At 36.8% G+C, this 27,046-nt stretch overlaps 1 protein-coding gene across 3 annotated transcripts in view; it reads left to right on the top strand.

Moving 5' to 3' along the window:
• The window catches only part of LOC120527244 (cingulin-like protein 1), a 220,442-nt gene extending 194,871 nt beyond the window's left edge, over positions 1 to 25,571 (top strand). For all 3 annotated transcript variants that reach the window (XM_039750435.1, XM_039750433.1, XM_039750434.1), the window contains 11 exons: positions 148 to 354; positions 1,652 to 1,756; positions 3,351 to 3,503; positions 8,666 to 8,833; positions 12,369 to 12,542; positions 14,960 to 15,049; positions 15,486 to 15,569; positions 17,197 to 17,315; positions 19,865 to 19,973; positions 21,128 to 21,291; positions 24,329 to 25,571. In XM_039750435.1, coding sequence (XP_039606369.1) covers positions 148 to 354; positions 1,652 to 1,756; positions 3,351 to 3,503; positions 8,666 to 8,833; positions 12,369 to 12,542; positions 14,960 to 15,049; positions 15,486 to 15,569; positions 17,197 to 17,315; positions 19,865 to 19,973; positions 21,128 to 21,291; positions 24,329 to 24,446 — 1,491 coding nt within the window. In that variant the 3' untranslated portion in view covers positions 24,447 to 25,571. The remainder of the gene's footprint in view (positions 1 to 147; positions 355 to 1,651; positions 1,757 to 3,350; positions 3,504 to 8,665; positions 8,834 to 12,368; positions 12,543 to 14,959; positions 15,050 to 15,485; positions 15,570 to 17,196; positions 17,316 to 19,864; positions 19,974 to 21,127; positions 21,292 to 24,328) is intronic.
• Positions 25,572 to 27,046: the final 1,475 nt, after the last annotated feature.

Here is a 27,046-nt window from a genome sequence, read left to right as displayed (position 1 = left end):
ATACTTATTCTTTGTTTGGACTGTTTGAATACTCTTTCAGCATACTTTTTGTTACAATGTCATTACACAAAATAGTTTGTTATAGAGAATTATGAGAATCAGTGTACAAGATAATAATAGACTGTTTTTATTGCTTTTCTTTTACAGAGAAATACATTTTTGGAGGCTGAAAGTGTGGAGATGTCCAAAGAAAGAACACAAATAAGATACGAGATGAGAGGACTTCTTGTTCAAAATGAGGATCTTATAAGGAACACATCATTAATGCAGAATGACCTGAAGAATTTCAGGAATAGAGTACTGGAGCTTGAGCAAGAAAATAAGCTTCTCAATGATAAAATTTCAATGATAGAGGTAGGAATTTCCTAAATTTGGAATAATATGCAAAGCTTTTAACAATACGCACTGAGCTTGAAAGTAGTATTTGCTAGTTAATTTACAAAGATATTAAACATCGGCAGATGCACTTGTGTTGCCATTAGTTGTTAAAGAAAGGGAGCAATTATGCAATTCTCATCTGACAAATTATAAACATATCCACTTCAATTTAAGCTTTAGCAATATTAGTACGTTAAACATTTTCAAAGCATCTCCCCATTGATATTCTAACTAGTAACTGTTATTTAAATTCCTAGTCTATGTAGTTTTACATGTTAAGATATTATGAATTATCATCTAAGGCTAAAAATATCCTACTATGACAAATAATATCTTAAATAATTACTTTTTGATTATTTATTGTAAATGATAAGTCAACATGTACAAAAACAATTAAGCACAACCCTTGATTGTAGAGCAACCTTTAACAGAAATAATTTGAACTAATTGTTTTTTTATTTGAGCTTAAGTATCACTATTGTCATATTGGTTGAATTTCGCCCACTTTCACTTTGCAACACCTCTTCGGTTTGTTGATATTTGAGGGCATTTGTTTACACACAGCATCTTAAATGGACGTGAACTTTGTATGTTGTGCTTAGCTGTGCATGAAAGTGTTTAAATTCAGTGCAGAAGACTTACAGAATTTTGGCACACTATACTTGACATAAATTCTTATCTTTGTATGTTCTGCGTTATCACGTTGGGGAGTGTTCATTTGCATTTAATTAAATCATTTGTAGTGTCAAAATATTTCTATATTTATATTTTGTTTGTAGATGGACAAAAGTAAATGGAATGTTTGGTTTCTTAGTTGCCTGTCTCAATTCAGGGCGAAACTAAAGACAATGGATTTCAAACTGTTATTTTATGCTGATTTATTAAACAGCACAAAGTCTGCTTAGCTTCAATAAATGATCTTAAATCAAATCCATAAAATGTTAAAATGCATTTGAGGCCTTTTAATGAACTGAAACCCTGAATGTATATAAGCTTATTTAAAAATGGTGGAAAAGATGACTGAAGTCAAATGCCTTTATACATCTGGTTCCCCCACAGTCTTTCTTTTCTGTAGTTCCTCGTATAAAATAATCCAAATTTTTGATATACAGACAAATATTTCAAAAAGTTAGCAATTATTTATTTAACCCCTACTTTTTTCAGGTCACTTATGATAAATGGTATAAACTATTGATGATGTGATGGAAATGTGGACCTAATATTTAGATTGCTTTTAGGTCATCTAACTTCAGATTTTCTGTCTGTCGTTTAGGCTGAGCTAATGGAAGCTAGGGAAGCTCTGGGAGAAGCTCGAGACCAAGAATACGCATTCAGCTATCTACAGGAATCGCTGAACAACAAAATGTTGGATATTCAGGTGAAATTTTCACACTATTGTATGTGTTGAGCATGTAGCAGTGCTCAAATGAGCTATTACAAAGTGTTTGATGGGTGACCGTCCAGATAGACACTAGGACTAAAGTGCTTCTCTTCATCTGGAAATGAACGGCTTGATTCTTGCAGCTCCATTGAAAGAGGAAGTTGCTAAATCACGGTTTTGTTCGTGTCCACAAGAAATGGACTTTTATCACTTCTTCAAAAAGTACAGTGGATTTTTAAGGTCAACACAGTCTTGTGAACTAAAGCTCTTATTGATATGAAGGCTTAAGTCTTGATAACTCACACCATACCCTTTTCACCTTCAATAAGATTGTGTAACCAACAGCAGTTAAGTGAAAGCAAATGAGTATTTTTAGGGAAAAAAAAATCAGTTAAAAAAATGTGTAACCAACAGCAGTTAAGTGAAAGCAAATGAGTATTTTTAGGGAAAAAAAAAATCAGTTAAAAAAATAATTAGTATTTTCCTCTTATACCAAAGATATGCATGTTGGGTGACTCAGATTTGGTGTAGGTGTGTTATTGTGCCCTAGCCTTGTCTCCACTGCTGCCAGGATAGATTGGAACTTCCTGTAATCCTTTAAAGAAAAATTGAGTGAATAAATGGGTGAATGGATTGTCAGTAGAGTAAGCCCTTGAGAAAGCATAGTAAAGTATGCTGATATCATAATGACCAACTATGTGGCTAATATAAAGGTAGGCAAGAAAACAACTTACAATGACTTCCTCCGTAGACGTTTTGTATGTTGTTCCCTACAAGCGAATTACAAATATTATCTCTAACAAAGGTCAGTATGCTAAGCAACTGAAGTTATTACACTGTCTCCTTCATAAATAGCATGACAAGTTCAGATAACCACCTTTGTAACAAGCCAGAGCTCACTGCGAATCATGAGCCATAATTTAGCAGGTGCTGATAAACTGCCTAAACCAAAACTAAACAATAAGTCAATGCACTAAGCGGAAGAGGAGATAATATCAACTTAGAAGCATGATGAATAATACCAAGGGAATGTGATATTACACAGCCTAAACCTTGTTAGAACAGTGTGGTGTGATATAGAATAGGAGAGAAAATCCGCAGTTCTATACAAGCCAGCTATACCTTTATGAGGGCTGAGAGTGGGGCAAGCCGTGCAACTCCTCAAATTAAATATGAAATAAGCTCACCTTTTAAAATATGCTGTAAATACTATATTACCATGGCATTCATCTTGCTTAATTGCCTATACCTGCCTTTAACATTTTTTTCCAGTTTAATCTTCTATTCTGTCTCTAGGGATCCTGATTGTGCATATTTGCCATCCTATAATGTCAATCTGTTCTTGTGTATTTTGGTTTTTCTTCATGTCTTCTAAGTTTGCTTTCTTGTTTATTGTGCAATGCATTTTGAGACTGATTTATTTCCCAAAAAATGTATCCAGGTGCATTTGACTTATTTGCATTGAGCATGTAGGCAAAATAAAGTACTCTTTGAAATGGGGAGATGTTACTATTTTACCATGTTGGGACGACAAAGTCTAACTGATTGGCATTTATATTTTTATTTTGGCATTTATTTTTTTAAATTACAGGAGATTTTAGAAAAAAAAAATCAACGCTGTGAAAATCTTGAAGAAAAACTTTGGCAAGCTGAAAGAAATCAGCAAGATTTGGAAACTGAGAAGCAAAATCTGGACAAAAAGATTGTTGAACTCAGCAGTACAGTTCTCAAACTTGAGACAGAGGTACAGTAATTCCATTGCAATTTTTATGCTTAATGGTGAAGTTTGGCATTGGACGGTAAATCACCTGATTACCAAAGAGAGTTATTTGATATGGATTTTTAAATTTTTGGTACTGCCTTAATTAATTAATTATTTAATTAATTAATGCATGTCCAGTATATTATTTTAATCAAGGGAAGCAAAAATCTTCACCTAAGTGCTAAGTTATGTTACTGACGCATGGCATACTGCACACAAAGGTGCTTTAGTTGAGTACGAGTAGTCTGCTCATTCTTGGAATGAGGGAAGGGGCTAAAAAAATTTTCCGAGATTTGCAATGGAGTTTAGTGTAATCATTTTCTTAACACAATTAGTGCCTCAGAAAATGATCTGTTTCCTTTCGTGCAATAACAGGGATCCATCTTTTTGCTTATTGGAAAAACCTCATGGTAACTGAGGCATTGCATTTGTTCAAAGTTCTGATTAAAAGCACACTGAGACTTGAACATACCTACCATAAGCTGATTAATAACTTGGGATTCTTTAGCAAAATATAGGAAGCAGGATAGGTGTTGTGTACTACAAAAGGGGGGCAAATTGGTGCTAAACTGGTAATTATAGGAAAATACTGTTGTGTATCAATCATGATATTATTTTGTTCTGAATGTTTGAATTAGTTTTTTGTGTAGGAGGCAGAGTGTACTAGGGAAGTAATGATGGTGCTGTTTTAAACTTTGTATTTCATTAGAGGTGTGGTCAGCACTGGTTTTGTGCTAATTGAGGCCCTAATTGAAATAAAGCTTGGCGATCAGAGGAGGTGAGGTGGGGTGAGGATTGGTCCCTTTACAGTGTTGAATATAATTGAAGAGCGGGGAGGTGGATGCCTGAACTGTAGGTTGGTTAGTGAGCCCGCATTCTCACCAACTCTATAGGCTATTCAGCATTTGTAAACTTTCCATTCCCCATCTTTCCCATTTTTCTGTGACAGAAAAAGCAGATAGGGTCCCCCTGGTAGTTGCAGGGCCCTATGCAGTCGCTTAGTTCGCTTATGGCTTGGGCCAGCTCTAGGTGTATGTAAACTTGAAGTACTCCTTGTTTAGCAACGACCTCAGTTTCTGTCCATTTTTAGGTGTGACCATTATATAAATACCACTTACCGACCACAGCACACATTTACAACTAGCAACCAGCATTCTGCTGCTTGCCTTCCTCGGTGACTCGTGTCTGATGTTTTGCTGATACTGTTGGTACCCTGTATACCCCGCTTTATTTCTACGGATATATTCTTGAATTGTTTATGCCCATTTACACCCCATACTAAGATGTCTTTTAAAAGAACAAACACCATTTTAGCAAGAAGTAAAGGAAAGCCATTTTATACTGTACTATTTGTATAACCTAATGTTTTACTCATTATTATTACACTGTTTATTTTGCTTATTTTTGTACTTGGGCAATAAACCATCTATGTGTAGTTTGAGTTTTCATTTAACCTCTTGCTGTTTAGGCTAATTTCAACAAAAAAAAAAACTATAAACAATAGTATCCCTAGGAACAGACCTGAGAAGGTCATAATCCTTGGGTGGCTGAAACATCTCCAAGAGGGTGAGAATACTTGGAGAAGCCAGTGTAAGGGCTAATCCGTGTGCAGCGAGCTACAGCCTGTCAGCTTACCAGGCTGGGGGATAGTGTGGAATTTTGGTTGCCTTTAACTTCAGGTGAGCCGGGTGGTATAGAGCTGGGCGGCATGCATGGGACAAAAGGATAAAGCAGCTAGAGTGCATGACGGAAGCTGCTGCTGAAGAAACTTTTTAGGGCCACTCACTCATCGGTGTACAGATGCTGATTCTTCAATCTCTCACATGCCCTGGGATGTTAAAATACAGAAAGTACTAAACCAGATCTTCAAAACTGTTCATACATTTTAAATACAGTACACTATAGTCATACAGTAATGACATGCAAAGATTTAAAAGGTAATCAAGAATCAAAGAGGTGATGAAGGAAAGCAAAGATCACCAGGAATGAAAGCAGTTCAACATGTGTTGGCTCCGGTATCTTTCACTTAGCCACCATTTCACTTAATGACCTGGGGCCTCATCTATAAACAGTGCATACGCACAAAAATGTTACATAAGAACTTTTCCATGTTCAAATCGTGATGTATAAAACCTACACTTGGCGTAAAGCCACACACTTTTCCACGGTACCTCATACCTTGTCATACGCAAGTTCTCCACTCGGTTTTGCAGGCTGGCGGCACCCAGCGTCAAAGCTGTGCTACTGTTCTTGTGTGGTTACTCCTTATTTTCCTGACGCGGCTTTATAAATACACTGAAACTAACCGCATATTGTTTATTAGTGTAATGCATCTGATTGTAATTAACTTGTAACAATATAATGGTCCAGGGAATAGCCATAGTATTCCAAATACCATAACTGCTTTAGCGTTGTTACTCTCACTGCACCTTCTTCTTCTTTCAGCTGCTCCCGTTAGGAGTTGCCACAGCGGATCATCTTTTTCCATATTACTCTCACTGCAGCACTCGGAGTATTTATATAACTGTATCTGAATGTGAATCATAGCAGCAGCTGATCGGAAAGAGAATTATCGGTATACAGCATAAGGCACACGCTGTCTCAGCCACGGCAAAACGTTGTAAAGCCTTTCCTGTACGGACCTCGCTGTTCAGAAACAGTTTAATCCCAAGAACTTTAAATGCACTCAATCAATTGCTCCTTGTAGAACTGTTTGTACTTATAAGTACAATCACCCCACTGTAAACTTGCACTACAATTATAATGTTACACAACCTGCGCCACTTTATAAAGTGCATATTTACATGTGATGACAATATCATTTTTAAGATGAAATGCAGCAAAATATTTTTATTATATTATACAGGTAAAACTTTAACTTCATTTAAATAATCTATATTCTTCACTGGGACTGGCGTGAAGGATAGAATAATTAAACATGTACTACGGAGATAGTTCAATGTTCCTTAAACTTTTTAAAGAATCAGCGCTCTAAGTTTATAGATGGCTTAACATCTATTACAGAGCTGATTGTGTGGCAGTCGGTTACTTGGAGAAAGAAAAGCAAGAACTGCATGGGCGGCCACGCCAATATATATTGAATATAAAACAGAAAGAGAAATTAACGGCACAGCTAAAAACGCAGCAGCAAATTTCGACAAAAGTTAAATGCTTGTGTCATGAGCACGAGGCAGCTATGCAGTGTCCGCAACGTACGTGGCCATCCGCCGTGCATAAGCTACCTCACTGACATTGGCGGGCAAAGGAGCCACCGATTCTTTTTCTGCCCGGGGCCACCAGCCTAGAGCCGCCCCTGAGTACTGCTGCAATAAATAATTTTTTATCGATGATTGTGCACAATCGCTGCGCTGTAAAACCCATGTTTAATAACGTGCTTTAACTCCTATCATCATGAAAATGATATCACGTATACATCTCAGTATTTTAGTTATTCAGAGAGTGTAATATCAAGAATGTAATGGATTCTGTGTCCAGTCGGAGGAAGAGAGCCAGTTTAAGAAGCAAGTAGTGATTCACACATAGAGCACATAGAAGATCACATACAAAACAAAGCATGTAACGTGCTACTTTAATTACGATGTGATTTGAGAAACTGGTTAATTAAACGATTTTAAGATGACGTTTATGATGTTCTACTTTAATGACAAAATAAACTACATGATTAAAGTGGAAATTTCGAGATTGAAGTGGACATTTCGTGTTTTTTTCCCCATTGTGTGCCTTTTCTTTCTCTGTACCCTAAAAAGCTTTCATATGTCACTCAGACGGTAGGCTACGACTCACCTTTTCACGGCGACTGATATCTAAGCTTTCAAGTTTCTCCAACACGCTATTTCACTCGATCAACTTCCTTTTGTTGATTATACCACGGTTTAATCAAACAAGTAGTGTATTTTTCCTTTGTCTCCACTTGGTATTCGCTGAAATTCTTATATTTTCCCCCGTGCTTTTCCCATTGTCTTTACACAGAAGGTTGAGCTTAAGGGCGATTTATATTGATTTGCATATTCAAAGAGGCGTAATTCGGGAAGGAGTTCAATCAATCAATCAACATTTATTTATATAGCACATATTCATATAAAAAAATGTAGCTCAAAGTGCTTTACAAAATGAATAGAAAAATAGAAGACACAATAAAAAATAAACATAAGTCAACATTAATTAACCATAGAATAAGAGTAAGGTCCGATGGCCAGGGTGGACAGAAAAACAAAAAAACTCCAAAGGCTGGAGAAAAAATAAAATCTGTAGGGGTTCCAGACCACGAGACCGCCCAGTCCCCTCTGGGCAATCTACCTAACATAAGTCAAACAGTCCTCTTTGTATTTAGGGTTTTCATGGAAGGACTTGATGATGATGGTCACGTAGACTTCTGGCTTTCAGTCCATCAATGGTGGTGCATCATGATGCTTTGAGTAGGTGGTGGTGGCGCAGGCCACCACAAAGAAACCGGAAAAGAAACAGAAGAGAGAGTAGGGGTCAGTATGGATTTTGGAGCTACTGTGAATAGTTATTATTAAGAATTGAACATACAGAGTATCAGGATTAAGTTAAAGTGAAGTTATAAAAAGGCCATGTTAAAGTAATGTGTTTTCAGCAGTGTTTTAAACTGCTCTACTGTATTTGCCTGGCGAATTCCTATTGGCAGGCTATTCCAGATTTTAGGTGCATAACAGCAGAAGGCCGCCTCACCACGGCGTTACATAAAGCGCGTGCACGAGCGTTACTTTTCACGCTGATCGGGATTTATGTAGCGGAAGAACGTGGAAGTTGGAGTCACACAGATTCCTGCATCTGGATTTTTCTGTGCGTGAGCACATTTCGGCTTTTGTGCTTACGCCATGTTATAGTGCGAGTTCTACGCACGCCGTTATACATGAGGCCCCTGGTCTCTATAATGGAACTTGGTTGCTATGCAAGGAGTACTTGTATTTTATTGTTTTGTAGTATAACTGAGTCATTTTGTCAGTGTCACATAATTCCTAATTATTAACAAATATATTCATGTATGCATTATAATGTATAACATTGTTTCAGATTTTTTTCTCCTAAAGGTATATTCATATTTTATTTGAAAATTAATGAGGTATCTGATTGGAATTTTTTACTTATTTTTTTATTAGCTTGGTGTGGCAGTGCAGGCTTCTGGTGAGGCCACAGCAGGAATGAATATGTTCCAGCAATACAAGGAGAAGACTGAGGAGACACTGAGCCAGTTAGAAGACAGTTTACATGAAAAGTCACAGGAACTGGAAGAGAAGACACTTGTCTTGAGCAGACTACAGGATGAGGTAATATACCACTGCTTTATCGGTTGTTATTGTTTAACATTTGCAATATATTTTTCAATCAGTTTTATATTTTGACATTTAAAATTGCTAATAGAATAAAAAGACTGCAGAAGAAAGGTAATAGAAGCAAACAGAAAGCAAGCTTCTGCTGCTAGTGGAGTTACAGTAGCTTTTTAGACAGACTGTTCTAATTCACTAAAATAACGTATTAATACCTTAACATATTTATGTCAATAAATTAATAAATATACAATGTATTGTATGATTTCATTACCATGTATAATGATTTGTTTCATTAAGGGCTTTGAGTTCTTTGATACACAGAACATGTGTCATTATCTTTGGAAGGCTATAAGATGTTTTCAGTAAGAGAGAATGAACATGCATATGTAGAGATGTGTGTTTTATTCACATGCATGTAAAATAAAATAGTAACTGCTTTGGACTGTAGGCCACATCAACACTTTAGGCTTATTAACATTTGGGTAAAGATTCAGGGATTTTTTCCCAGAACGTTTTACATAGTCTATGGTGTACATTTTAAATGAAACAATGGATGATAAAAGGTAATGATGGAAACATAGTCGCACGTGAGGAGAGTCGATTGAATAGATGGAAAAAGTACTTTGAGAGTACTTTGGAAGAAGAGAATGAAAGATAGAGGGGTTGGATGATGTAGAGATAAACTGGGAAGTGCAGCCAATTAGCAAAGAGAATGTAAGTACAGCAATAAAGAAGTTAAAGAACGGGAAGGCTGTTGGTTCCAGATGACATTGTGATGCCCCATGTTCACACCCCATCTTCCAATGGCTCCTACACAGGGCATAAAGTAGTCATGTCCGAGCCTAAACCAGGGTGAGCCAGTGAGACACAGACATGATGTCAAACAAATATATATATAGTTCTTAATTAAAAGCAAATGATATGAAAATATCAGTTTTGATGTCTTCCAAAAGCATCGGTTGAAAAAATGGGTGCAAGCAGTGCAAAGTCCATATATATGCAAGTGAAAAAATATAATTAAAAACAAACGATACACTGACACTCTGAGCCTATTCCCCCATCTATCCTTATTCAGGCTAATCAGAAAAGGTTCTCCCAAGGCACTCAAAGTCCACTCCTACACACCACTCCTTTAGCCCTTCTTTTCAGGTCTCTTCAGGGCAGGGATGGCTTACAACACAAAAAAAAAAAACAAATTAAAAAAAATCCAGCTCACCATTTATTCCCCACTCCTGAAATAATCTGGGGAAATAAACTAAAAGAAGTGCATCTCTCCAAGCACTCACTCTAGCTTTTCCAGAGATTCACAATGCGTTCTCCACTACAACAGTCACTTTTGAAGCTTGCACGCTCTCTCTTTAGTTTAGTGTTTACCTCTATGACGACATTCTTAGGCTTCTTATACATCCTCCATATTTCTGCCTCCAATCCTGACAGATTCATTGCCCCACTTCTACCAATCACCATGCACACACCTTATAATCTGTTCTACGTGCCGCAATCAGGAAGCAATTTTACAAAGCCACCTGCCCAATACCAGCTTGTGTATTCACAACAATCCACAACTCATCCCTTGCAACTTCCGATTACTCTCCCAGTAAGTTACTACTACAGTATGACTACTCATTTCACTCTCCCGGGGCCCCTCTTGTCTCACTAGATGAACCAGCACACTTTTTCATTCTTCTACCCGCAGCTAGACACCTTGCATCTGGACGTGCTACACGTTGCAGCTGGGTTGTCTCATTTTTTCACACCACAACTTACCATTTTGCTGCTGAACATGCACCTACAGCCTGCAGCTGCTTCCTGTTTCTCCAACTACAACGTTGTACTACCAGAGCTTCGACCTCACCTATCCTGTTCAAGATAAATACCACCATGTAACTATATAAACAGCTACACCCACCTATCGTTCTCACTCATACGAACACACAGGCAAACACTATCACCATAGTGCGACTTATCACAGACATACCTGTGGAAGCATGGAGGTGTTTAGGAGACATGGCAGTGCAGTTTTTAACCAGATTGTCTAATGCAATCTTGGAAAGTGAGAGGATGGCTGAGGAGAAGAGAAGAATTATACTGGTTCCAGTTTTTAAGAATAGCTGATTTGCTGAGCTGTAGTAACTACAGAGAGATAAAATTAATCACCCACAGATTTAAGTTATGGGATAGAGTAGTGGAAGCTAGGTTAAGAAAGGTGGTGATGATTAGCAAGCAGCAATATGGTTTCATGCCAGGAAAGAGCACTACAAATGTGATGTTTGCTCTGAGGGTGTTGATGGGGAAGTATAGAAAAAGCCAGAAGGGGTTGCATTGTGTCTTTGTGGACTTGGAGAAAGCATATGACAGGGTGCCAAGAGAGGAGTTGTGGTAATATGAGGAAGTCGGGTCTGACAGAGAAGTATGTATGAGTGGTGCAGGATATGTACTAGGGAAGTGTGATAGTGGTGTTGTCTGCAGTTGGAATGACAAATGCTTTCAAGGTGGAGGTAGGATTATGTCAGGGATTGGTTCTGAGCCCTTTATTATTTGCAGTGGTGATGGATAGGTTGACAGACGAGATTAGACAGGAGTCCCCATGGACTTCAATGCTTGCAGATGACATTGTGATCTATAATGAGAGTTGGGAGCAGGTCGAGGAGACCCAGGAGAGGTGGAGAAATGCTCCAGAGAGGAGGAGAATGAAGGTCAGTAGGACCAAGACAGAATACATGTGTGTGAATGAGAGGGAGGTCAGAGGAATGGTGAGGATTCAGGGAATAGAGTTGGTGAAGGTGGATGAGTTTAAATACATGGAATCAACAGTAAAGAGTAACAGGGTGTGTGGAAGAGAGGTGAAGAGAGTGCGGGCAGGGTGGAGTGGGTGGAGAAGAGAGTCAGGAGTGATTTTTGACAGACGGGTACCAGCAAGAGTTAAAGGGAGGGTCTAAAAGACAGTAGTGGGGCCAGCTATGTCTTATGGGCTAAAGAGGGTAGCACTGACCAAAAAACAGGAGACAGAGATGGAGGTGGCAGAGTTAAAGATGGTAAGGTTTGCTTTGAGTGTGATAAGAATGAAAAGGATTAGGAACAAAGGATTAGGTCAGCTCAGGTTTGGCAGCTTGGAGACAAAGCCACAAAGGTGAGATTGAGTTGGTTTAGACATGTGCAAAGGAGAGATGCTGGACATATTGAGATTATAAGGATAAAGCTGCCAGGCAAGAGGTAAAGAGGAAAGCCTAAGAGGGGGTTGTAGATGTGGTGAGAGAGGACATGCAGGCGGTGGGTGTGACACAGCAAGATGACAAGGACAGTATGATATGGAAAAAGATGATCCAACACCTAATGAGAGCAGCTGAAAGATGAAGAAGACTACTGGAACCACATTTTTAGCACCTTTTTCAGTCTCTGGTGATGTTTAAATACTGCATAACTAATATAATTATTATGTGGGCTGTGTGTTCTTAATAATAAACAACATACAATTAAATGAAAAGTTTTATTTAGATGTTTTAATTTTTACCACATCTGATTGAAAATCTAGTTTGCAGTGAAACTCTTGGACAAGGATCAAAGGCTTGAAGAAGAAACACAGCTGCGAGAACGGTTTCAACTTCAGGCTAAGCAAGCAGAAAGGCATATTGAAGATCTTCACCTTGAAATCCAGGGATTAACTCAGACCAAAGAAGATCTGAATAAACAATTGAAATCAAATCAGGTAACAGCAGTGTATGTGGATTCGATTTAAAAAATGAAGGACTTTATAGTGCAATTATATTTTAAAATGTGAAGCAGATTCCTTATTCTAGCAATCTAAATAACAGGAGAGGAGCTGGCATTTTACTTCACAATGACAATTTAGTGCATCATGCTTTTGGTATGAGGTTTACAAGTCCCTCGCATTTCTACATTTCAGGGACAGAATGATTAATGATGATAAATTGCATGTTTTATACAGGAAATGAACTTGTATCTCAATTTGGATGTGATTATTTCTTGCAGATATCTATTGGCTTGGAAATTCAATGGCAGGATTTATGTATAAATATTCTGTGCATCAGTTTTCTAAAATCACTGATTTAGATTTTAATTATTTAGTATTTATTAAGCCTATCAGGAATATTGCCACCTCACGTAATTTTGGGATACACAGTGAATTCAGAAATTATTCAGACCTCTTCACTTTCCATACATATTGTGTTGTAGATTTAATTTTAAATGGATAAGTTTGCCATCTCTGTCCATCAGTCTACACTGAATAAATCATAATGACAAATTGCATATATGTTTTCAGAACTGAAATCTCTCATTTGTGCAAGTATTCAGACCCTTGTGGCACTCCAAAGTGATTGGACATCATTTAGAAAGGCATGCACCCATGTATATAAGGTCTCACAATTCACACTACATGTCTGGGCAAAAACTAAGCTATGAGGTCCAAAGAACTCTCTGTAGACTTCCATGATAAAGTTGTTGTGAGGCATACTGTAGATCATGACATGGGTGTAAAACCATTCTTAAAGCTTTGAATTATCCCAGGAACACAGTGGCCTCAATAATTATGAAGTGGTAGAGATTTGGAACCACAATGACTTCTACTTGAATTGGCCATACAGCCAACTTAGTAACTGGGCAAGAAGGGCCTTCATCAGGGAGATGACCAAGAACCCAGTGGTCACTCTAACAGAGCCAGAAAAGTCCTCTGATGAGATGGAAGAGCCTGTCAGAAGGACAACTGTTTCAACAGCACTCTATTTATGAGCTTCTTATGGTAAAGTGGCTAACTCCCACATTTAGAGGATTCTGAGAGCATAAGAAAAAAGATTTTCTGGTCTGATGAGACAAAAATTGAATACTTTGGCAGAATTCCAAGCCCTACGTCCAGGCACTGCTCATGACCTGCCTAATACCATCTCTACGGTGAAGCATGGTGGTGGCAGCGTCATGCTATGGGGGTGCTTCTTAATAGTAAGGACAGGGAGGCTGGTCAGCATTGAGTGAAAGATGAATGCAGTCAAATACACAGAGGCCCTTGAAGCTCCCGCGTGCATGTGACCTTACACTGTGGTGACAACTCACATTTCAGTGTGACAGTGACCCAAAGCATATTGCCAAAACAACGCTGGACTGGCTTCAGTACAGGTCTGTAACTGTTCTTGAGTGTCCTAGCCAAAGCTCAGACTTAAAGCCCATAGAACATTAATGGATACACCTGAAGAAGTCAGTTTACAAATGCTTTCCAAATTTTTCTACTACATAGGGCTGATTTTAAAAGTATAAAGCTCAAAGCAAGAACTATTACTGAAATACCAGTCTGTCACAGAGCACCATACACAAACATATAGGTCTTTAGAATGTGAAAGAGAAATGAAGCCCATGAAGTGTAGTAAATGTGCACGTTTGTCAGTGCCAGGGTTGGAAAACACTCCTGAGTCTTTTGAGGTGTCAGATAGTAGAATAGCTGTGCCCACAGTGCTCCTTCTCCTTTGTTTACAAGCCTTATTTATTTGCTTAAAGGTTAACATAATCACAGCTTAATGCAGTCAGGTTGTCATGTTAATTACAAACATATGCCAGATCATTCTTCTCACAGGGACATTTACTAGGAAATAAGTAGTGTAGTGTTAGAAAAATATGCAGATGTTAAATAATATTATTTGTACATAAAGGACAAAAATGGTAAGCAATTTTTAATACAATTGAACTCTACTGGGCTATTTAAAAGCCAGCCACAGTGCACTTTAGATTGTGCCTTTTTCTCACCAGAGTAGATCTTGTTGTAAATGAACTTTACCTATACAATTTGTAGCTATGTGTATAGACTAGTCTATTGTTTTTCTTTTGACACTATTTGGAGTTGAAGGCAACATTCTCTCCTAACGATTTTGCACTAAATATATAATATTCTTTTCTGTCATTTTCAAGGTCCTACAAATACTGTATTTTTGCTGGAATCATTTAAATTAAATATCTTACAGCCTAAAGCAGGAACTCTATACATCAGTGAATACATCAGATCTGAAAATATGTGATTTCAGTCAATCCCTCTATTTTAATTATCCCATCTTTTTATGTTTACTTTAGTTTGCTATTAATTTTTTCTTTGGTGTACCTTCTTATTTCCCTCCATCATAGGAAAAAATACTAGATCTCGAAAGTGATTTGGAAGAGCTGCATGACAATGAGCAACGTTTGGCAGCAAAATTCAAAAGAAGCTCTGAGCAGGTATTGTTGCAACTTCTTTGCCATGACACTATAGAAACAAGTGTTTTCTTCTCATTATGATTGAGTATTTTCACTCTGTTTCAGCATTCTTTATGCAATGAGAATCTGCCCAGAAAACATTTGTTGAAAAGATTTGTTTGTCACAATTAATCTAAATGCTCAGAAAAGAGATTTGTGATGGAGTCAACCATTCATTTTGCCTTGACCAATATTTTTATACTTTGTTTAAAATGCTTTTCTTATTTCAGAAAGTATTAATATAGTATACATCTCTGTGTTTTGTATTCTTAAATAGCTTTCCAGTATTTTTCTGTAGTGAATTATTCTTATGAAAAGCCTCTTGAAATTTCCACAGATAGACATGTAGAGTAGTTGTTTGATGCAATGTAAATGAACATGTACAAACTTGAAAATGGTTATGTAATATATTTTTCAGCTGGAACAGCTGCAGATCAAACTAATTCAGGAACGGGAAGCAAGGGAGCAACTAGAAAGCGAAAATTCAATGCTTGAAAGACAGGTATATCTTTACATATCATATTTCATCCCTCTAGGCATAAGCATAAGCAAGCAATGTCATTATATGTAATGCTTTTCAATAGTGAACACCAACACCATGTAAAGATTATCGTATACTTGCAGTACTTGTACATACACAAAGGCACCACCTGAATCACTAGGACAAACAGCCAGTGTTAGCGATTGATGTTACTTTGGGTTACTGAATATGAAGATGTACAAAATGCAGCCAGTAATGCTGTACTTTAATGATATCTAAATAATTCACTAACGTTTCCTTGTAAAATGTTACTTTTTCCAGTTTTATATCATTCTGAATTTTTTATTCTACTCTTAATTCTATGTGGCATGTGTGTTTTTATCATAGTACTAGGGTGTTGTACCGTGTTAGCCATTATGAATGTAGAGAAAAGCCAAGCAAAATGACACCTTTTATTGGCTGTGTCCTAGTGTGTGGATATAAACACAGGGAACTTCCGTTTCTGTATTACATCTCGCCTAAAGAAGGGGTTCTGAGTTGCCTCGAAAGCTTGCATATTGTAATCTTTTTAGTTAGCCAATAAAAGGTGTCATTTTGCTTGACTTTTCTCTGTTTTTATCATAGAAATTGTGTGTGACTTTATACTGAATTACATCTTTGTCTTTAGTTATTTTTTGACACTCTGAAACATGAGCATTAATAATACAAAGAGTATTTCATAAAGTACATTGCATATTAATTTTCATATGTAAATAATGTTTTTTTAGTAATATCAAAATAATCCACTAAATCACATATTACTTAATAGTGTTGATTACACAAAGTTATGCATCTTGCAGTGTTAAAGGTTTATCATTTTACTTAAAATGAGCAGTGTTTTCTAAGAAATCCAGGTTCAGGTGTTGAAGTTACAGCCTAAAGTATCCATGTTCTCTCTGTGTCTATGTGGGTGTTTCTGTAAGTTGTGATTTCCTTTTACTTACCAGAAATATACAGGCTAGGTAGACTTCCTGCTTTAAATGATCCCAGAAAGAGTGTGACTGTGTGAATGTGAGTGTGTCCTGTGATAGACTAGTTTCCCATCTAGGGTTCATTTCTGCTTTATGCCTAATATGTTTGGAATAGTCACTGGCTTTCTACAATTCTGCTTGAAAATTAGATGAACGAATGACTTTGTGATGCCAATAACTTGTTCCTGTTAACAGAATGGTAGTGTAGTGGAAGATTCACTGTAGTGTGGGACACTTGTCTGTGCCAGTGCAAATTCAAGGTCCTCCTTCCAGCTTATTTTCTCATCTTTATATGAATTGAAAAGTAAGAGTTTCAGAAAATGAAGTGATTTCTCTACACATATTAATAGAAAGTGACAAATGCATTTGGGCTGTATGTTAAAATTAAGAAAAGAATAATTTTAAAACTGCAGTGGGCTGGCACCCTGCCCGGGGTTTGTTTCCTGCCTTGTGCCCTTTGTTGGCTGGGATTGGCTCCAGCAGACCTCCGTGACCCTGTAGTTAGGATATAGCAGGTTGGATAATGGATGGATAGATGGATAATTTTAAAAAGTTAGAAAACCTATAATCTAATCTTAAAGCATTCTATTGAAAAATATAAACTAAAACGACCAGCACTTGTCTTTTAATTATTTCAGAATAAAGATCTTATTGCAGAATTAAGGGATCTCAGGAGCTCTCATGTTGAGGAAGACATTCTTTCAAAAAGTGAAATGAGGGCCAAAGAGCTGGAAAGCACTCTAAGAGCAGAGGAGAGGTAAGTGTTTTTAAATGACTCAAAATTATTATTCAAACTATTACAAGTAATTAATGGCACAAATAGATATTTTTTTTATGTTTTATGGCAGACATTCTGTTACAGTAGTTGTCTTTACCATTTATAATATTTAGTATTCATTGTTTAATATAAGTGGTACATCGTGAATACTGTAAAGCAGTGGTTCTCCAGTTCCATCCACCTGTGACTGCAGGTTTTCATCCCAACCGACTTCAGTTTTTGATTAGACTCAGTGACCATAATTAAGAAAGTTGTTATTTCCCAGTTTTCAGTTCTGGGGGCAAGTCCAAAAATGACAAAACTGGTTTGCTAATTTGTTTACTGAAATGTATAACATGTTTATGTATGTTACCTTAGGATTTAAAATTTTCATTACCATCATAATGATTCTCATTCTTCTTGTCCTTGTGTTTTGGTTATTTAAGCCCCACATGGAAAAAGAAATAGGAAATGTTAAACAAGAGCATTTGCAACTAAGGCAAAAATCTGAATATTTCTACATTTCTTAGAAATATAAATCTCTCACTATGGTTCTTTTCTGAATGTACAATGAAAAGTGCAACCAATTGAACAAAGAGATCATTTAGAGTTAAATGCAACTCACTGATTGTAAGTCTGGTTAGAGCAAAAACATGCAACCATGATTGGGCACAAGGACTGAACTTGAGAACTACTGTTGTAAACCATTTACTTATTTTTTTAATTATCTGACAATATAAACTCAAATCATAATAAAGCAAGCCTGCTTTCTGTTAATGCCTTCACAAGTAGAGCACACTATAAATGTAGCCCTGACTGGCCTCCACATTAGTGCTGCTTTTTTCAGAACTACACAAAACTGTAATAAGGAAGAGGTCTCAAGCAGCCTGTTTAATATTTAATACTTGGTAAGATAAAAAAAATTAATGACTTGCAGTGTGTAGAAAAATACTGATGCTTATTTCGGGAGAAATTTATGAACCAATTTCCCGTTCAGCTTCAAACATTACTTTTCAGTTTATCAGCAGTTTCCAAACTAGCTGACCTGCAGCCTTTTTGATCTTCGTGAAGCGATTCGAACCACGAGGTGCATGATACATTCAGATGGCACCAAATTATACTGAGCACCATTTCTATGGTGAGCACCACTGCAAGATGCTTTTGCTGATTTGACTGCTCTATGTCAAGAGAAAAATGCAAATGTTATTCATACTTACAAGCCTAAAACATATGGCTGCTGTAACACGAAATGTAAACTGATACAGCACAATATAAATGGAGACATAAATGAATAAAACTGAATGTTATTGACTTGGATGTTATTGTCAGGTAAAAGGCTATGAGCACAACATAGACTAACATGGGTTACAAGTTCAGAGCTACAGTACAATTGTTACCACATGTACATAACATTTTCAGACCCATTTAATCCAATTCAGTTTCACAGAGAGCCAACAGCAGAAACCAACCCTGAATGGAGTGCAAATCCTTCAGTGGAACCACAACAGAGAACAGACCCATTTACATAGTCTGAACACTCGTCTTGACTGCCACCAACAGAATGATGTACAGTTAAGAAAGGAACTAATAATGTTGGATTGGTGCAGTAACATTAGAACCATGAATTGAAGTGCAGCCACGACAACTGTTCAGGCTGCTGGTCTGGTCCTTGTGCTCAGCAGACTAAGTCACTTGTATTTCTGCTTTATTGTTGAGCTAATGAGTTCTGCCCAAACTTGACTTCTGTTCATTACTAGATACTGTTGAGATTGGCTGCAGCCCGTATGATCTTGCACTGAGTTTGGTAAAGAATGAGTAGATAGTTAGATATAAAAAATATTTATAGAAAATTGTAACAGTGCTGAATTGAAAATTTAATTATGTGGTTATGAAATAGGTTTGGCTTACGTTAGTACTACATAGGACTTTTGTCTTGGACTTGACGTTAAGGTCACCATTCAGCAGTGATAGTTCTTACAATATGCTTCATATGTCATTTTCCACAGTGAAGCACTATCTAATATTGTTTACTTAAAAAGATACATAAAACGGGTCCTATTGGTGTTCTTGCTTGTAACCTTATAGCATCTCACTTAGTTTGATTCCCAGTTGGAATGTCTTGTGTTTGGGGTTTACAAGTCAATCTCTACATACGCCAGTTGTCTCCATCTGCCAAAAAATATTTTGTTAGGTTAATTTATGACTCTAAACTGATTAAGTGTGAGCAAGTGTGAAGAGGCTGTATGTGCAAGTAGGATGGAAATATAATTTATTGTTGTTATTCAGCCTAGTTCTCGGTGCTTTTGAGATAGACTTTGGATCTATGCATCCCTGTAATGGAAAATGCAGATATTGAAAGTGTTTCAAGTGTTTCACATCTGTTTCAGGTACCAGAAATATCCAGTAGCATGACATAATGGTAGAATATGCCACACATAATGGAGGCTAGTGTATGCAGGATAGATGCTGGAAAGAACAACTTCAAGCAATGGATGGATGAATTGTCACCATGGTAGTCAGTATTAGAAAAATGACCCTTTATTTTGTAGGAATAAGATCATATTGACATCCTCACTTCAGAAGATGGAACGTAAAGTTAAAGAGCTATCAGAACAGTTGGAAGAAGAACATCGGCATTCAGAAGAAAACAAAGACCAGGTAGGAGCAGGCAAAGTGACTAAATGTATACAGTTTTAAGTGTTTTTCATTTATTCTGTTGTTTGTAAAATTTCACTTAGAAATTTAAAACTATTAAATCATTTACTGAATTATTGCATTTTTGGGATGGCAGACTCTGTAATAACTGGTACTTTATCCATCACTAAATATTTTATCCACATATTTCACATATTATATTACTTTAGATGACTTTTTAGATTATTTTTCCAGCAATTTTCAGTCGTAGGTTCCAATTCCATAATCTCAGTGAGTCAGATGTAATCACCCTAAAGCTCCATGAAGGCCCGTTGTCGTCTAGTCCAGTGACTCACTCTGTTAAAAAATCTTTTTTCATCAGTGTTGTATTGTATGCCTTTATTCAATTAACAGCAAGTTTACTCATTTGTTTATGAAAGGTTTCTAACTTCAAGTCTTGAGCTTGGTTTCTTCAGCTAATTAGTTAAGCATGCCGGCCACAAGTCCATCACATTTGCATTTTGTGGGTTCCGGCTCCTTCGCTGTCATATTTTTAAAATCCTAAATGGAAAGGTGTATCAATTTATTAACTAATTTTTCAAATTTCTCAAAGATGTTGTTTTTTGCGTCTTTCAATAAAGATTTTATTTAAAAAAAACTGTTCAAATTAAAGTCAAAATTGCATATATTTTATATGCATATAAAGTATTAATTATTTTTTGTATAGATTTGCCTACAATGTGTTTCATGTTGAGTAAATATTCTAAATATGGAAAAAGACCTCCAATTTGTTGATGATATTGTTCTGAATTGTATAATAAGCATACAGAATTATAGTAAGCCACTGTTTAATTGCCAGTTATGTTATTGCAGATGTCAGATATATCTGAACAGCATTTCTTACAACATAATTAGTGTTACAAATGTGTTATAAATTGTACAACTCTGTTCATTTTGAACGTTCACAGCTGTTTTATGTTATTTCTTTAAATGGATATTCAGACATAAATGTGTACTACTAACCAACTGAGTCACTTTATTCCTTTATTTTGTTCCAGTGTGCCATCTTACCAGAGAAATGTTTTCAATCAAAATGCTTATTGTGAATATTTTCTTGATGTACTTCAAGTAATTCTACTGGCAATTGATTGGCAGTGTGTGCTTTATATTTTTTGCAGCTGATGCAAAAAATAAAAAACCTGAAGAGGCAGCTGAATGACGCAGAGGAAGAGATAGGCCGCCGTGATGTATTGCAACGACAAAATCAGAGAGAGCTGGAAGACCAGAAGGAGTCTAATAGGCTTCTTCAAAGACAGTTTGGTGACCTGCAGCATCAGTTGAAGTGAGTTGTGTACATGCAAGTGGAATGTATGGGTTCAGGTTGATTAGGTCTTCTTCATGTAGCTGCGTATTGATGGGAATGCATTATGTGTATTACTAATGGGAATGCATTAAAATATGTACAATATATAGTACATTTAAACAATACAAATTTAACAACATTGCACTGGGTTGATCTGGTCTGGTTCATCGGTTTGAGAATGATTTGGTTGCATTCTCTTTTGTTTAATGGAATACTTCACCCAAAAATGATACTGTGGTGCCACGTACTTGGAATTTAATTTAAAGGCCATTTGAACTCTGAATCAGTCAAAGTCTGAATCAGTTTTCCCCATTAGAAATAGTAGAAAATGAACTACAACAGACGTTCAAAATGTTTCCACATTTTCATATTTTCGTTGGCAGAGGAGTAGTTTTGGGCATTAAAAAGTTAGTACAACTTTGGGAAAATTGCATCACAAATGAAGGTGACAATTTAGAAAAGTGATGTAATTTGTTTTTGAAATTCTTAATAAATAGATTTTAAAAAAAGTGCAGAAACTTTCTGAACGTCCCTCATAATACGTTCCATGACCCTAGACAATACACATTTTTATAAACTTAAATAGCAAATACACATAATTTAAGGTAAAAAATAACATAATAAAATGCCCTAAATAATAGGTTAAAACATAAAGACAATAAAAATAAATCCATCCATCCATTTCCTAACCGCTGAATCCGAATAGGGTCACGGGGGTCTGCTGGAGCCAATCCCAGCCAACACAGGGCACAAGGCAGGAACCAATCCCGGGCAGGGTGCCAACCCACCGCAGGACACACACACACCAAGCACACACTAGGGCCAATTTAGAATCGCCAATTCACCTAACCTGCATGTCTTTGGATAGTGGGAGGAAGCCAGAGCGCCCGGAGGAAACCCATGCAGACACGGGGAGAACATGCAAACTCCACGCAGGGAGGACCCGGGAAGTGAACCCGGGTCTCCCAACTGCAAGGCAGCAGCGCTACCACTGCGCCACCGTGCCGCCCATAAAAATAAATCCTGTAAAAATTTGCATTTACTGTACCAAACACACGAAAAACAAGCCAAAAAGAGCATTGAAAAAGAATGAGTGTAACATTAGAGATGCTTTCACAGTGGGAGCGAGAGATGACGCACAACAGATGATGGTTACGCTCGCTGTGTAAGCGCCATCTGTTGCTGCAGTTTTTTCTCTTCACGTGCAGCTCGAATGTAAAAACATCATTCAAACTGTATCAAATTTCTGTCTAATGTAGTGCATGAACGTTCAAAGTTAGAATAGTTTAAAGTTTCAGTCACCACTGTATGTTTTATATGTTATTTACGTGATGTAGTGAAGACTGAGAAAAATTTTTACTTTATTGTTTTTGTGCCTATTTCTGAAATAACCAGCGTTTATAGTGGCCAATGCTTGATAACAGCAAATAATATCTTAAACATCCATAAAAAAATATCACATTACTCATGTTGCATAAATCCACAATGAAATTGTCCAGTTGTATATTTAAAACATCCAAAGAAAAGTATTTTTACTAAAATATTGTTAATAAACCACTTTTAGAAAACACTCTTGTGAACTAAACTGGAATGGCTTCAGATGCAAATGAATATTTGTATTGTAGGCCTGCCTCACGTTGTCACATTTATATTCATAGCGGTGAGCCACACCTGGAGAGCCTTGGCATTCTTTAGTAGAAGGCTGTGAAACTGCACGGGTTGAATTTACGTTTAGATACGCACAATTAAGAGGCAAATTCTCTTTCTGATAATGTTTTCACTCACTTTTCCATGTGAACTGCAATGTTAGCCAATAAAAAAGCTGTTAGTAGGATGGGCACCTGACCAACAAATGAGACAGGGGCTCAGTTAAAATGCATTACAACATCTGAGCACATTCAAGTGCTTACTAGAAGTAATTTATTTAAAAATGTTTTAGTCGATATTTTTGTATTTGGGACGTTATGAGGATACTTACTACTGGATGACTTGACAAGTCAATAATGCAGCACAAATAATATGAGATTTTTTCATGAACTTTTTGGTAATGTTTTCTTCTGTTCAGCATTGGCCACCATAGATTTATTATTATGTCACAAACTTTAATCTCCGTTCTGCACGAAACCATGAGAGTAACATTTTTCTTAAATTGCTTGGGGTAAGTGACATACTGTATAAGGTAAATATTCTATTTGGGGTGGGTTTCCTATAAGTTTGAGATCTGCTCATTTTTATCAGGTACAGGTTGATGTGGTCTGGTTCACTAGATTATAGTTGATTTGGTCTGGTTCAGTGGATACCATTGGATCTGACCTGATTTGGTCTAGTCATCAGTTTCATGTTGATACGGTCCTGTTGATTCAGATTCGATTGATCTGGTCTCTTTCATTGTGGTCAAGTTGATGCAGCTCATTCAGGTCAGATTTGGATCTATTCTAAAGCACTCCACTAGCACAAAACACCCCTAAGTGAGTATGCCTTGCATGCAATTGCTTCCTGGTTCAGTATTTGGCCTTCATGGTTACCTCAGTAGGCAAGACGAAATAATGATGTTGTCAATTTGTTTTGTTCTTAGCTGGCTGCCCACCGGCCCTAAGTCACTGTAATGTAGTGGTTAGCACAAATGTAGTGCTGTCTAGCAATATTATATCAGAGGTGTGTTGCATTTGTTGCAGGTCCTTCTACTGCTACACTCAAGCCTGCAACCAGCCTAGTCACAGAACTGAATAATGAGAGATTTAGCCTGCTCAGCTTATATGCTCCCTTAACACTGCAAGCCATAGCCAGTCTTCTTCTGTGTGGTGGTTTCCCTACATCACTTCTTAACTCAGAATATGTTTAATTTTCACATCTTAACTCAAGATACAACATTGTTATTTTACACCAATACATTTAAACAAAATCATGTTGCATTAGTGTTTTTTACAAATTGTGTACACATACAGGATTTATAGGATGTCAACATTTATTAGACTGCCCAGTTCTAACTGTGATTATTGTTTTATCCTCCATTTAGGCGGAAAGAAAGTTACTATACAAGGAGTTCAACAGAGACACTGAACAGGAGGTTGATTGTTGATGATTATGATGATGGTGACGATGACGAGAACCAAGAAGAGAAACAGAAAGGTTAATAGAGTATTTGGACCAGCAAGAAAAATATCAAAGAAAATAAAGCTGTATGATATGATTGGGGTATATAGTATTTTCTTCATTTATCAGATAATATATATTTTGATATTAGCTCAGGGTGTTTATATTTTAAAGCACAAGCTGGTAAGCTAGCCAAACAGTCCTATTACACAGGTGACTTTTGTGTAGTGGGCATCTTTATAGAGGAGCAGTGGCAAGTCGGATATAAGCTGTTTTTATTATCATCCTAGCATGGCTACTGTACTGCATTAAATGTTGCAAAAATGTTTCTTTGGTCTGTTTAATATTTAAAAGCATATTTTCTAGAATTTTCTAGTAGGTGCAAAACATCATCGCTTGCACCATCAATAATAATAAATTACACTGCCACCTCTTTTTTTTTTTAGATTTTTAGAAAACAATAGTGAGATCAATGTCTATAACACTTCTTCCAGTTTTCTCAGAGAAACTGTTAAACAAAAGCAATGTTGGACTTTCACACACTCATGAAGCGTTGGTTCTACCTAGTAGAGTACATAAGGTGCAATGATTGGTCCCACTTGTCATCTATATGTCCTCATGATTCTGGAAAATTAAAAAATCCCTAGAGCCTGTGTATGATGTTCATGGTGACAGTTTATCAGCTTTGTAACTTGTCTTTTGAAATATTTGTTTAAACCATGCAACATAGCCTTATGTAACTTTTTTATTTTTAATTTCTTAGCAATTTGTTGTAGGCTAGTTTCTTGTTAACACATTCCTTCATGTCATTACCCTGGTTGTGCAATAGCAAAGATTATCCATGAATCTGAGAAGGAGAGAGACGTGAATGCAGATACCTAGACTCCTGGCATGATCGGTGTAACAGCAATGTTTTAATTTGTCTTTGACACAGCCTGATGTACAATTTAAATTGAGAGAGTTAACGGTAGTTGGTTGTAGAGAAGACAAAAGAGCTCAATTTGTATTCACTCTGATTTTGCACCTTTGAGTCCCACACTGAATATTTGTCCCGTGATTCTCTGCTGTTGTGGAAGTGCTTTTCATCTGCATGTTTTGTTCTTACAGCTTTACTCTCCCGCTCACTGAGAAAAATCAAATGTTTATGCAAAAATGGGAAAAAAATATGTAGTTAAGCCGCATGCATTTTTTTAGTTTGATTATCACATCATAGAGGAGGTGTTAATGCAATGTAAATAAATATTGCTCAACGTTTGCTATGTTTATTTCATGAAGTTCTACTTTTGTCAAAACTGTTTTTCCCAGTTGACAAATAAGTGGGCCCCCCAGTCACTGGTTGCATATCTTGCTTGTTTCAGCTTTAACACAGATCGCTTTATGTTGAACTGAATTAAGCTGCTGCTCGTATGCAAATTATACCTTCACAAAACTGTCTAAACAACTGTTTAAATACTGGAATTAAGTTGTTACTTTCAAAGCACTCCAAAGTGTAATTTGCACCATTTTTTTTCCCTTAGGAGGAAACATTATCCATTAATGGCACAAGTATATAACAAACAACCTTAGATGCATTCTAAGTCTTTAAATGATAACGTTTTAGGTGTATATTGGTTGTGTTGGCATTTTAATAGTGGATTTTTGTATTGCATGACATAAAATGTTTGTTATAGATTCAGGGGACTTTCAAAATAAGAATGGCCTTTTCTTACTGTTCTGTTATTTTCTGTACATAATAATAAATGTGTATATTTTTAGACAACTTTGGTTATGTAGTATTTTGTTCATTACAACAAAACAAAAAAAGTTTATAATGATGTTGATCTGATTCAAAGTGACTACCGGTATTCAACTGCATATTAAGGGTTGCTTATTTCTTATTTGAAAAGCCTAAACAGAGATGGCACAGTAGAGAGCACTTCTGTCTCCCAGCGCCAGGGACCCAAGTTCAATTCCTGACCCACTCGCTGCATGTGTTGAATTTGCATAGTTGTCCTGTTTGATTACTCAGAACGACTGAATGTGTGTACATGGATGAATGTGCCAATCCAGGCTGGTTTCTGATTGTGCCAGAAACTGAATGGATGGATGTTACAATACTAAACTTGATAATGCTACAAGAAACATGTTGCCCTCTGCATTTTGGGCATCACAACTTTGGGAGACAAAGCCAACACGTGACACAACATGGAAGGCCTAAATTTGCAGGTCATGATTTGGCAGTCAAATTACAAGGTGAGTGCTCTTTGTATTCGTAGCTAATAAACAGCTGCATTTTTTATTTTCAAGATGTACCACTCTTCTGTCTAAAAACCGTGACTTTTGGTGCCCACCTTCATATGCTTGAGTTTGTGTTTGACAAATGTTTGCTTGTGTCAAATTAATTACTCTCAAGCTAGAATGATGCTTTGTTTGCACATAAAAAACTCAGAACCTTGATGTAATGTGCACAGTCATTTTAAATATGTACACAGTTAATCCATGGAGCGTCTGCTTCCCCTTCTTTTATCACCTGTTTCCCTGTTCGGTGTCCCAGACTTCTAAGTGATGCTGCATGACACATAAATAAAACTGCACACTGGGGTCATTTAGCCTAGTGGATTCCCCCATGGTGGACCAGAAGCGGGCAACAGTGTTTTGCCAA

Source organism: Polypterus senegalus, chromosome 4 (assembly GCF_016835505.1).
Source record: "Polypterus senegalus isolate Bchr_013 chromosome 4, ASM1683550v1, whole genome shotgun sequence".
Lineage (NCBI taxonomy): Eukaryota > Metazoa > Chordata > Cladistia > Polypteriformes > Polypteridae > Polypterus > Polypterus senegalus.
The sequence above is the reverse complement of the archived record's forward strand: the minus strand, read 5'-3'. Positions and strand labels throughout refer to the sequence as shown.